This window comes from Andrena cerasifolii, chromosome 3 (genome assembly GCF_050908995.1).
Source record: "Andrena cerasifolii isolate SP2316 chromosome 3, iyAndCera1_principal, whole genome shotgun sequence".
NCBI classification, from domain to species: Eukaryota; Metazoa; Arthropoda; class Insecta; order Hymenoptera; family Andrenidae; genus Andrena; species Andrena cerasifolii.
Window position 1 is genome coordinate 19,909,481 of NC_135120.1, and position 12,899 is coordinate 19,922,379.

The 12,899-nt window shown below is 49.0% G+C and overlaps 1 protein-coding gene across 12 annotated transcripts in view; it reads left to right on the top strand.

Moving 5' to 3' along the window:
* Positions 1–12,899, top strand: part of Dscam2 (Down syndrome cell adhesion molecule 2) — a 99,529-nt gene that overhangs the window by 73,745 nt on the left and 12,885 nt on the right. For 8 of the 12 annotated variants that reach the window (XR_013084772.1, XM_076807759.1, XM_076807764.1 and 5 more), the window contains exons 7-12: positions 376–659; positions 4,353–4,497; positions 6,279–6,430; positions 7,115–7,387; positions 9,012–9,311; positions 12,739–12,858. Coding sequence is in view for 11 of the 12 variants with exons in the window: in XM_076807759.1 (XP_076663874.1) it covers positions 376–659; positions 4,353–4,497; positions 6,279–6,430; positions 7,115–7,387; positions 9,012–9,311; positions 12,739–12,858 (1,274 nt within the window). In the remaining variant the exon portion in view is untranslated. Of the gene's footprint in view, positions 1–375; positions 660–4,352; positions 4,498–6,278; positions 6,431–7,114; positions 7,388–7,677; positions 7,963–9,011; positions 9,312–12,738; positions 12,859–12,899 lie in introns of all 12 variants that reach the window. The other 4 variants (XM_076807760.1, XM_076807762.1, XM_076807769.1 and 1 more) reach the window with 1 other exon arrangement.

Genomic DNA, 12,899 nt, shown 5'->3' on the forward strand with positions numbered 1-12,899 from the left:
AATCCACTTAAACACTTATAACATCCAACTCTATTTCCAAATTACACTCATTTCTATGTTGCAACAATTACCACTCCGCTACCAGGAGAACAAACTGAAATAATTCGTAAACCGAACGTAATCATCAATTTCATAGACGGTACATAAAATATAGCTTCCAAATATGTGCCTGAAATCGCCTACACTAATGCACTTTACCATCGGACAACACACCGAAAACAGTACGTAGTTCGGAAACGTGACCAAGTAGAACAAATGTTTATACATGTAGAGTTTCTTCCATTCAACCCTTAAATTACATCCGCGCAGTTGGAAACAGCCCACTTACGTGGCTCTCCGAGCAGAAATTGCAGTACAAAGGAAAATGTTCTTCAGGCTCATCGTGACAGCCCCTTTACACGTGGAAGTGACCCCGCCGTTGCTGAGCGTCCATTTAGGAGGTAATGCCGAATTTAGATGCGAGGTCAGCACGCATCCACAAGCAGGAGCTCACTTTGTTACCTGGTACAAGGACGGCAGGCAGCTGCCAGGAACCGGCAGACAATCGGAATTATTGAGGCTGAACGGCATTGGCAGGGAAGATCGTGGAATGTATCAGTGTATAGTCAGACGGGCGGAAGGCGACACCGCACAGGCATCGGCCGAGCTTCAGTTGGGCGGTACGTAGAAACATACGATTCTATCAGAAAACAATATAGAATTTCCACAAAATAATCCGCATAAATTTCCACGGCGTCCATCGTAAAGGAACCAACGAATTAGAATGTACCGAAGCCTAACACGACGCTGCTACTGAAACTTGAATGCAGAAGCACGCGCGCGCGCGCACGGCCCCGTTCGATCCAATTTGCCCCGATCTCAATTACCAAATTCCACATACTCAGCTTCATTCCGACTTCGGCAGCACAAAGGAAAATTACGCGGAAAGTTGCACTGCAGTTTCGATCGGAATTGCAGATGAAGAGAGGCGGCCTCGGATAGGTCTATGCATACGTATAAATTCACTTTTCCCGTTGCTATCCACCTTTATCGGGCGCGCAGCAAATTAGGTCACTCGCGAAGATTCATTTTCCGTTTCTCTCGACCTCGCCTCTGCCGCGCACAATTCGCTCCGCTTGCAATTAGCTCGCGCATACTTGTCGCACAGTGGCACCGAGCAGAACGGTGCCATCGAGGTTCTCGTTAATACAGGGTGAATGGACTTCGGTCTGCTTCGAGGACGATAAGTGTTTAAGGGAAGACATCGAATGGACGCCTAAGTTACCGATCTTTCATGGACAAGCGTTATATTTAAATCGATTCGGAGTATGTACGTACATGGAGTTTTCATCCGCGAGCGGCATAAATTTCATCCAAAATGACCCTCGTTACACCCTCATTCCCGAAGCTTATTCCGCGGAAACACCTTTCCCTACCCCACCGCCGCCACCACAACCCACCGAAGCATCGAGGGCCATCAGCGCCATCGATCCCCGAAAATCCAGCCCAACTACCCTCGAAATACTTTCACCCAATCGATACACCCTCTCATCCGCTCCGCTCTCCTCTGGCATCGACGGGCATCGAGGTGACGTGTCAGAAGTGACACAGTAGAGGGCATCAAAGTGACACAGAGCATCGTCGATCGGTAGTCAGCGTTGCCGATCGCATTACACGGAACTCGATTATCGTGGAAAGAGCAAGTCGACCACGTGGCCCGTTACGTCGAGGGAGCAGTGCCTCCCGCTTTGAAGTGGAGGAGGCTTCTTTTACGCCGCTTTAGCTCTTCTAGTTCCACCTGCCACCACCCTCCAGTTCCCTAACCCGTGCACCACTCTTTGGTAACCGCTACGTGGCATCTCTCTCGCCCGTTTGCCCTATATCTGGACCGCCCACCTATGGGTGGAGGAGCGCCGCATGAAAGAGGGACTGGGTCCCGTTGGCAAGGGGCAGGGAGGAGGGGAGGAAGCCAGCAGCCAGAGGAGGGCCTTTGAAACAACAATGAAGTTAGCGTCTCTCGCTCGTCAGCGTCGGTAATGCACGGAATTTACGTCAAAGGGAATTCGTGCAAGCGGTGCGCCGCGGTATAAGGGCGTACCGTGGCCTGGAAAGAGGGACAGAGAGGGAGGGAGGGCCACTGGCTTGTTGCAATTTCGTGATGAGCAGTGAGCGAGCAAGGGACGGAGTGGTGGATGGGGCACCGGTCTCTAGTACCGTGAATCCGCGGACTGGCGCGAAAAAAAGTCATTGTCGTTGACGGTCGAAACGGCGGATTTATCATTTTTCATATCTCTTTGCTACTCCGTGAGTGCCCGAAGCACTTGTTACCAACAAAGCTTCCTCAGTTTCTCGCGCGTTCTACACCCTTCAGCGCATTGATCGAAAACTCTGAATTCATAGGCCCGATCTGTCGAGCTAATTCCTCCAACGCATTACCTGCTACGTCATTTAGTTCCGCTCGCGTGTCACGATAAGGCATTACACGCCATATTTGCATTTCTGACACTTAATACCTCCAATTAAACTTGTCGATTAAGGCAACTAAATCTAGTGCGCCGAATACTCGATGTTTAAATCGAAACTGTAGATATGCCAGCTTGAATCCCCCGCCACTTTAACTTCCTCGGTTGTACGCGGCTCGAAAAGGTGGCGAGGAGGAAAGACCTGGCACGAATTATACTTGTCGATTAACGCAGCTAAATCTAGCGCGCAGAATACTCGATAATTCCATCGAAACTATTGATCTCAGCTCGAATCCTCCGCCACTTTAATTTCCTCGGCTGTACGCAGCTGGAAAAGGTGACGAGGGGGGAAGACCAGGCACGAATTTGCGTATATTAAAAACACGAGATGGCGAGCGGTGAATATTACGTTCACGCAGAAATTATGGCGCGAGGGGCGTTATGAAATTTCTCGTTCCAACCCCGCATGTGTGCAAGCTGGGCCGTACTTTGTCGACGAATGAAGATTCACGTTTTCGAGAACGTACACCGTGGAAACGCTGACCTCGGGGGTTCTGAAATGCTTTCGTAAGGAAACGTGGAAATTCTTTGGACCTCCAATTCCTTCGTAAAACAGAAGCTCGCGTAGAACGACGCCACAATGGAAAAAATCCCTGTCCAAAACGAAATACGTGTGTTCTAATGTTTCACTTCGACACCTGTTCCGATTTCCTGTATCCACGTCGGAGCCTGAAACTTAAACTTCCGTCCTCTGCCTCAAACATTTACACTTCACACTCCTCCCCTTCACCCTCCGCGCTCTACACTCCCTTGATTACTGCACCCAACTGTGTCTAAAACACTTTGAGGAATGACTTCTTCCGCGTGTGCCTGGGCACGCCAGCCACCCATCTTCCTCGCCGTTCAATTTTCCTCGCAGACAGAACAGCCCCCGGAATTCTGTGTTATCGAAGCCGAAGTGCTCGCGGTCTCGCGACCACGTATCGACGATCGCTCGGAGGCATCGAAACGTGTTTCATCAATTTCCACGAACGCCCTTCGCGCTCACCTAGACGCGAGCACCCCAGCTATCTCGTCCTCCCTGTCCGCTCTCCCCTCGACTTATAAACGACGGGACCGTCCTTTGTAAACCGAACGCTCGAGCATTTTTAATGACGAGACGAAATCGACACTTTTAATTATGAAAAAGTCCCTCGTCCTTCCAGCTCCGTCCGCCGGAGAAACTTCTGCTTCGATCTTGGATCTTCGTTCCTCCGTCTTCCACAATACCTAGCCCCCTCCCCGCCGTGTCGCCGAGATAGAAACATCCAGGGAAAAAGAAATATTCACCGAGCTTCCGTCGCAGCGAGCCCATTGTCTTTCGTTTTCTATCGCGATGCGCGGCAGGCGTGGCGGCTTTCAGAATCAAGAATTCTCTCTCCCGCGGTGGTCTTTCACGCTCTTGCCTCTTGTTCTCCAGCCATTCCAACCGTCGACGGGGGAGGGAGGTTCTACTTTCGTTGATACGTGGTAGCATCCGCGACGGCGGGCGGTATCTCGTTCTTAACGAGATGGATTCGATTGCGTCGTCGCGGTCGTTGTGCGCGTCGAACGGGTCGTGATTCGTCATCGACTTCGAACGCCTCTTCCGTTTTCATTGAACGAAGAGAAGGTGCGCGGGTGATCGAAGCCCGGGCGGAGCGACTACCGCTGTTACAGTAAAGGGAAGAAATTTTCTCGCCCGAGGAGTAGCCCTTTGGGTATTCCTCGACGTATCATAACCGCGCGCGCTTTAAATGATTCTTTGAAGCCGCAGGTAAACGCGAAATACGGGGAACAGGGTCGAAGGGAGTTTCTGTGCGATCGATCCATGGAAACTCGGCTTGAATGACGGCTGATGTAAGGAAATACGTTGGATTGATTTTATTCCAGATGCACCGCCGATGTTGCTGTACTCGTTCATCGAGCAAACGTTGCAACCCGGACCGGCCGTATCTTTGAAATGCTCCGCAGCAGGCAACCCTACGCCACAAGTCTCTTGGGCATTGGACGGCTTTCCCCTGCCAACTAATGGAAGGTAAGCTTCGCTTAATCACTGGTAATCGGATCTCTTTATCAACGCGAGACGGGAAGAAAATTGCAAACTGGGAGACACTTGTTTGGTAGACCTGCGACTTCAGTGGATTTTATACAGCAGAAGAAGGCGTGAGTTGGTCGAAGTAGATATATATCAAGCAAATAATTACGCGGGTACCACGAAGCAACGATACCCTCGAGTGTCTGATTCTCAGATATAAATATTCCCCGAAACTCAACGCAAGTCAGCAGAATCAAAAATCAAGCCGCCACGCTGGATCCTTCCCTTAAATTCCTTAAAAGCATCGCGGTGGCGGTATCGACCTCGTTACACCGCAAGTTACAGCGCAAGAAGTAGGGGAGACCGGGGCTTAAAGTTCCGATTTCGATAAAACATAAAAATGACTGGAAAATAATGCAGTTATTAAACGATAAACACTATTACACCATGTTCTTAAATGTCATTTGATCCATAAGCACGAATCAATCTATAATATCGACATTTAATAATTGAAATAGACCAAAAAATAATGATAGAAAATTTTATACTTACCTGGTACGCGACTAATAGGTCCTTGCTTACAACCCCACAATTCGCTGTCGCGGACGCTATTAAAGTGGCCGACAGAGTGGCGTGAACATCTCACACGGAAAAAATAGTTTAAAGTACAACGCTCTTTTTATTTTGAAGATAGAGCCGCCGGAAGAACTTACCCCCGGAACTTTTAGCCCCGGTCTCCCCTACACATCGATAAAAAAAATAGGGGGCGGCGAGCGCGTCAGCTCGATGCGCATGGTTCAGGGCAAATTGCCGCCATAAAACGCAATCCTCATAATGGAAGCTGCACAGCAAACATCTTTATATCCCGACAGTAAACTGAACGTTAGGAATCGGGAGCCTCGGCCTCCCTTCGATTGCCGCACGCGACGTGCACAGCCGTAATTCCTGACAACGATCCTTTTAACGCGTCCTCGATGCCACCGTAATTAAAATGCACTCCCCCGGCAGCGAGGACCGTGGCCGCATCTGTAGCCAGCCAATTTCAATTTCAAGCGCAATATCCAAGCAAGAAGCTGGAATATTTATCGCGATGGCCGCTGTAGGACGGGCGTGCTCGTTGGAAATGGAGGAGGCGAGCGGGGACAGGACGCGTGGATATGACGCGATGTCCTCTCTCGTACGGTTCAACGGCTGATCGGCATAAAAGACGTCATGTGATTCCTCGCTCCTTCGCCCGTGCTCCCGTTTTACGCTCCTCGACCAGCTCCTTCCTCTCCTGGAGGAAAACGGCCGTCCGTGGACCCGCGCGTCTATTCGTAGCCGCGGGCGACACCGCGATCCCGTTTCGCCTGGATCGTCACAGACAGCGTTCCCTCCTTTATCCTCGAGATACGAAATTAGCGATTTTATCAGGCCATCTCGTTCGCGCGGCGAATACATACCAACACCTTTGTAATTAAAAAATAACTGCCGCCGCGGAGGGTGGATCGGAAACCGAAAAAGTTACCGCGTGCTGTAAACAGAGTTGAAGGTTTCAATAGCGAAAGTTGGTTAATTAATGTGGAGGATTCTGCTGCTACGATGTGTGGGCGTTTAGGTGAGGCTCCTGGGGAATCCAGGCGGTTCTGTTCGAAACGTTTTGTTCTGCGCTGAGAATCAATAATGGGACGAAAGTTTCTAATGCAGAGTAGCGTAGTGTGTGGGAAATGAATGCTGTTTTTAGTCGAGTGCATCGTTTAGGGCGATTTGATTTGAAACGTACTCGTTTCTCGTGTTCGAAGGTTCGTCATCGGACAATACGTGACTGTTCACGGTGATGTTATATCCCACGTTAATATCAGCCACGTGATGGTGGAGGATGGTGGAGAATACTCTTGCACCGCTGAGAATCGAGCTGGAAGAGTCACTCATGCAGCTCGTCTCAACGTTTATGGTAAGTTTTACTACTCCACTTAATAATAGAAGTTTACGAGCGAGCATTCCCTGGGATCTTCTTCAAACAGCTTATACTTATCGCTTAAACGTTGCTTGAATTATTAGCAATTCCATCTGAAATTTCAAATTGTTTACACGGAAGGAAAAGCATAAATAAGTCGGCTTTTAAACGGTGTGTTTTGCACATCACGTTATAGAGAATTCTAGTGGAATAGGAGGAGCAAGTAGTATTTCCCCGTGCGGTGTCAGACCACGTCGCCAGAGACGAAACGCATATTTAGCTGTTTAAAATTTAGTACTATTCCATTTTCTATGAAACCAGCACTCCACTCATTATATTAATCTTCCGCAGCAAATTCTATTCATGAAAGAAAGGTTTCACTGTGCGAGTAGTAGCAGCGTGTCCTTAGTCAGACCAGCGCGACTGCGTGCACCACGTTAACGAGGAATATCCGCGGAGCTTTTGAAGCCGACTATAGCAAAATCCGAAATGAATGCATAGCTTTTTAATTGCAAAATATGAATATGGAAAAAGATCCTTTCAAAAAGCCCCGGCTTGTTCGCCGTCAGCGAGACGGTGTTAAAGTCCCGCTTTCTTCTTCTCACTGTTTCCGTTTTCCTCGAACCTTCGAATCACAAAGGATGAACGTGCACTTAGTAATCGCTTGTCTCTCCCATTCAGGTCTTCCGTACATTCGACTGATTCCAAAGGTGACCGCGGTCGCGGGTGAGACGCTTCGCCTCAAGTGCCCAGTAGCGGGCTACCCCATCGAGGAGATCAAGTGGGAGCGAGCGAACCGCGAGCTGCCGGACGATCTTCGTCAGAAAGTGCTGACAGACGGCACGCTGGTGATCTCGAGCGTGCAGAAGAAGGGCGACGCTGGCGTGTATACGTGTTCGGCGAGGAACAAGCAGGGGCACAGCGCTAGGAGATCCGGGGACGTCGCAGTGATCGGTAAGGCTTCACGTTCGATTCCCAATTCCCCGACTGTTGCAGGTGCTTCGACGAGAGGCGGACGACTGCCAAGGGATTGGCCAATAACCTTCGCGGCGAAGACGAAGCGAGTAGGAGGACGCGTCGAATGATTCCGCGTTGCTCGAGAGGCAAACGGTATCGTAAGAAAGTATAGGGGGGGCTAAATTTCTAGGCTTCCACGACGAAGGCTGATGGGCTGCAGGATGTCGTGTATATCGTCGTCTAGTGGTTCTCGAGTTCACGAGGTGTCGTTGTTGTTATTATTCCAGTTCCCCCCAAAATTAGCCCATTCACGGCAGATCGTGATCTTCACCTCGGCGAGCGTACCACCTTGACGTGCTCGGTGACAAGAGGCGATCTGCCACTCTCGATCTCGTGGCTGAAGGACGGACGATCTATGGGCCCGTCGGAGCGAGTCAGTGTGACCAATATGGACCAGTACAATAGCATACTGATGATTGAAAGTTTATCTCCAGATCACAACGGCAACTACTCGTGTGTGGCCCGTAATCTGGCCGCAGAGGTATCGCACACGCAGCGGCTTGTGGTTCATGGTAATCCTCCTCTAGGCCCCCTTCACTTTTTGCCCGACGACCGCCTGTCCGCCCGAAATCTGTACGCCTGAGGATCGTATGAGTGCGTACACACCTCGGTTGCCCACACACCTCGGGAATGAATCGCGTGAGGATCGCGCAGAGGGTGCTGGGCACCATCAAGCTCCCGCCGGCCGTAGAACGCGTCGCGAATGCAAACGCAAGACCGCCGCGTTTCTCGTGCCGCCTCCTCCGGGACCGATCTGTCTTACGATTAGTGGTTGCGCTGCCGCTGCTGTAAATAAGCTTTCAGCGTGGAAGGATCGATGGGAATGTCGCACAAGCCCGTACAATTCTTACGCGTTCATTCGCGATGGGTATCACTACGATATAGCCACTGACGTCACGCAGGAACGTAGAGACCTGGTTGACGTATGACTCGACGAAGGCTCACGCTTAGCGTGGCGCATCCTCCTGCACGTGACCTGCCACACTACCATCTCCCATGTTTCTCCCTCCACTCTCCCCGTCGATCTTTCGGAGCGGCCGCGGCTGTTCTCCGCTTCGACACCGGGAGCTGATAGCCCGTGCGTTTCGATTCTGTCGCTCGACTTAGGGGGTAAGTGCCGCTATCCGAACGATCGACGAATGCTAGCTCATGCGTTGGGAACGACCGTTATGCTGCGTGAGTGTGCGATGCCAAATTATGTGTACAAGGTGTTTAAGGGCGGCAGGGGCAGGTCCGCGGCGGGGCCACCCTCTCTCTCCTCTACATTGCTACGTTACTATACTGCCTCTATTGTACATATTCTACGTATATATATACATATTATATTCCATAAATATATATATATATAACTATACATATACATTGACGTACTACTGTCTATATATAATATATATACATACCGCTACTTATATGAACCATATATATATTTATACATATATATATAAAAGACACATGTGTACCTGGTACAAAGGTTCTTGCGTTTGTCTTTTTTTTTTATTTTTGGTGCCATCTTTTTCTCGCTCTCACGTATGGTTCTCTCTTCTCTCTTGACCTTTTCCAGTACCCCCTATTATTGAGCCATTTACGTTCCAAGAGGGACTATCCGAGGGGATGCGGACGCGGACGGTGTGCGGGGTCGCGGCGGGTGATCCGCCCCTAACTATATCCTGGCTAAAAGACGGCCAAAGTCCCTTTCCCTTGCCGCCGAATCTCGCCTCCGTCGCAAACGTCTCCCAACTGGATCCTTACTCGAGCCTCCTCAGTATAACGAACCTCGCGGCCGAGCACTCCGGCGACTATACCTGCGTCGCCGCGAACCCCGCCGCCGAGGTCAGGTACACGGCCAAGCTACAGGTAAAAGGTAACTAGATGATCGGCGACCCATTTCCATCATGATCCCCACCATCTACTCGCCCTGGCCGCCGTGCTCATCGATCTCGACGCTCCACGAATTCTTCACCAGCGGGTCCAGTCATTTCGACTATATTAATAATAGTTTTCTTACTCCTCGCTTTAGTCTATTATTTGTCTTTTTTTATAAATTCGTCCAAAAAGTTACTTTTCAACAGGCGACGTTGAAATTACTGACTTTTCTAATTATACATTAAATAGAATTCAGTAAAGAGGTCGAAAAGCTGTGATAGTCTTACTTTCTCAAGTATTTTGTTTTGTAGTTTGACCGATGATAGCTTTCTTTATTCATCTCTCACGTGCCGGATTCAAAGGATTGATTATGTCAACGATGAGGAGTTTTATGATTCCATTTCTTCATTCGTTTAAGTTCTGATGAGGTTGTAGGTTTGTTCTGAAGCATCCCGAATTATTCAAAATGATTTGAAACGTAGAGGGAGATCGTTTATTTGGAACACATATTTCTGGTTGGATTCTAAAGCTAGCGTTTTCTTATCTATTACATGATTTTGGAAATTGTAAACGTATTATTGAAATGTCGTCGAGGTCGAGGCTGCTCCTAAAGAACCCGATCCCCCACTGTATCCCGAAGAATCCTGAAGAATTCGTCTTCCTCATTGTCACCGTTACCATCATCCATTACCATCGTCATGCCATAACGCTTACTAACTCGATTCCTGCGTGATCATCGTTAATCATCGAGGTGTTCTCGCCCGGATCAAAGACGATCATTTCACGAGTCTGGCGAGAGCTAGGTATTCAAAAGGATACGCGCCAATGAATTAGATCAAGTCTATTTCCCAGCGAGATCACGCGTTCGTCATCAGAACCCCCTAGTCAACCGAGCTGTCCACCGTCCCACGAATTCCCGATGAGTCCCTCCCTAAGACACAGTGTGTATTACATTTACGTTGCTTTGGCTCTCTGGGAATGCGTCGGTATCTCGTGGACCCCCCGAGGTTTGCTTGACTTGACCGAATAATAAAGGTAACAGTTTGCACCTTTCCTTATTTTACTCGTTTTGTTTTTCAAACGGAGCAACCGACAACAGCAACAGATTTGAACCAATAAAAATGAAAAGAGATATGAAATGATATGTACAAAACAAACGAAACTCTCTTCTGGCCTGCGTACGTGCGTGCGTGTATGTGAGCATCACACACAAACTTTATCTGCATGATCTTTTTTACGAACGTAGTGGTTTTTCTGTCTCTTGCATATCTATATATTATATGTGTATAAACCTTACGTGTGCGTCTGTACATATTACATTTACTTTTCGATATAACTCTTAAGCGTTCTTTGAATCACCCCGAGTACGAGCACGTGCCCACTCTGCTCACGAACCAAAAATAAATCTTCACCAACCTATGCGCGCGCTGGCTCTCCTTTGGGCTCGTTGGAAGGCAACCACTTTTAATTACACTTCTGCATGCTTTCTCACTGTCTTTTCTATCTGTCACGCTACTCTTTTTTATATCTCCTCCGTCGCCGTGGAACCGCGGGGCACGAAGCGCGGCTAGCATTCCCGGCTCTGCCACTCCCTTCGTCTGAAACCCCCAAAAGTGATTGTCACTCGTAGAAGCAGAACTTTTCGACGAACGCGTTAACATCCGTATATCGAGAATATCAAGATACAGAATGTTACGATGATTGAAGCCTGATGATCACATGCCCCGACGTTTCCACGCGACACGGTAATGTAGGCTAGTAGTACGTATTATTATTAATTAAATTCGTATTCATCGAACTAGTCGTTAGAAGCGGGTACTTGATATATATCTATATATACATATATATATTATTATTCGCCTCTCCACGATATTATATATCTTTCGGTCTTCCGCCGACATGCTCTTCATCCGTACCCCACACATCCCACCCGATTTTGCGCCTTTTACTTCCGAGAATAACTACTTCTTTCTCTCTATCTCTCTCTCTCTCTCTCTCTCTCTCTCTCTCTATCTCTATCTCTATCTCTATCTATCACTCTATCACTCACTCTCTCTTTTTGTCTCCCCCTCTCTCTCTATCTCTCTCTCTCTCTCCCTCTCTCTCTCTGTCTCTCTCTCTCTGTCTGTCTCTGTCTCTCTCTCTCTGTCTCTCTCTCTCTCTCTGTCTCTCTCTCTCTCTCTGTCTATCTATATATCTCTCTATCACGAAATACATTACACACGTACACAAGACCCTCTACTAACATTTACTTGCATTCACCCACATACACGGATACATATATATATCTATATATATATTATATTGTCGCACGCGTTAATGCGTGGCCGGTATTTGCCGTCTTGTAAAACGTTGGAACTCCCACTCACAGTATCTCGCTTGTGCAGCGTTTTTCACCACCGTAAAATGTAGAACCCGCCAAACAGTACACCCGACTAAGACAAGCCTCGATAAAAAAAAAAAAAAAAAAAAAAACTCTTCGTAACAGCATCGATGCGCGGCGTGCGACGAGCAAACAGCCACCTCCGGTCTCCGCATTAGACGACATACCATGCACCTCTCATAGTGAACGATCTCGTTTCAGCTCGTAGCTAGATATTGACAGAGTCTCGATAGACGCTTCGTTGTGCACTACCACGTCTCTCCCCTTCTGTTTTTATTTCCACGATATTCTTTTTCGTTTTATCGTCCACCACCCCACTTCTTTTTCCTTTCTTTCTTTTTTTTTCTTTTTTTTTTTTAGTACCTTGGGTTATCTGTTCATGGGTGTGTAAATTTGACATCGCTTGCTGGTGATCCCACGTAGAAGCAAAGTCTCGTCGTTTGTGACCGGTTGCGAATGATCCGGATCGACGGAAGGGTAGCTCGCCACGCGAACGACGCCACGCATCGACCTCCAGCCCACCTCCATACTTATACCTCACCCACGAACCTGCCATTCACTTTGTCTTAATGTCTCTCTGTCACTTTTCTCATGACGCGAATTCTCGCCATCCACCATTCGCGTGAACCCTACAACGAAAGTACTGTTCCACCCCCACCCCCCAACCCACCCCCCGGGCATCGTTCAAAATTTCTCGCGCGCGTAGAATGGAAATCGCCGCGCCGCTGTACAGCGTCGGGCGCTGGACGAATCGCTTTGAGAAGGAACGACAGGGTTACTCGTCGACGACAGGCCGCGTCGTCGCGCGCCTATTCTCGCGCGGCGCATCCGCGTGTCACGTTGTACATACGGGATCTCTGGCGCCTGTTCCCTTCGACGACGTTGCGCCACGCCGTCGACGAGCTCGTCCTTCATTTGGCCGCGCTTTTCACAACTCTCTTATCACGACGTACCTGTCTCTAAATCGCTAACGACCAGTAAAAGTAACGTGAATGCGAGTTCCCTGGCGGACACCCCTAAAGCTCCGCGCTCTGGTTTCCAGTGCCGCCGCGGTGGATCGTCGAGCCGACGGACGTGAGCGTCGAGAGGAACAAGCACGTCGCGTTGCACTGCCAAGCGCAGGGCGTGCCTACTCCTACCATCGTTTGGAAAAAAGCCACCGGTAAGAATTTTGGGGGCAGATTCTGGGAAAACCCTGCGAAC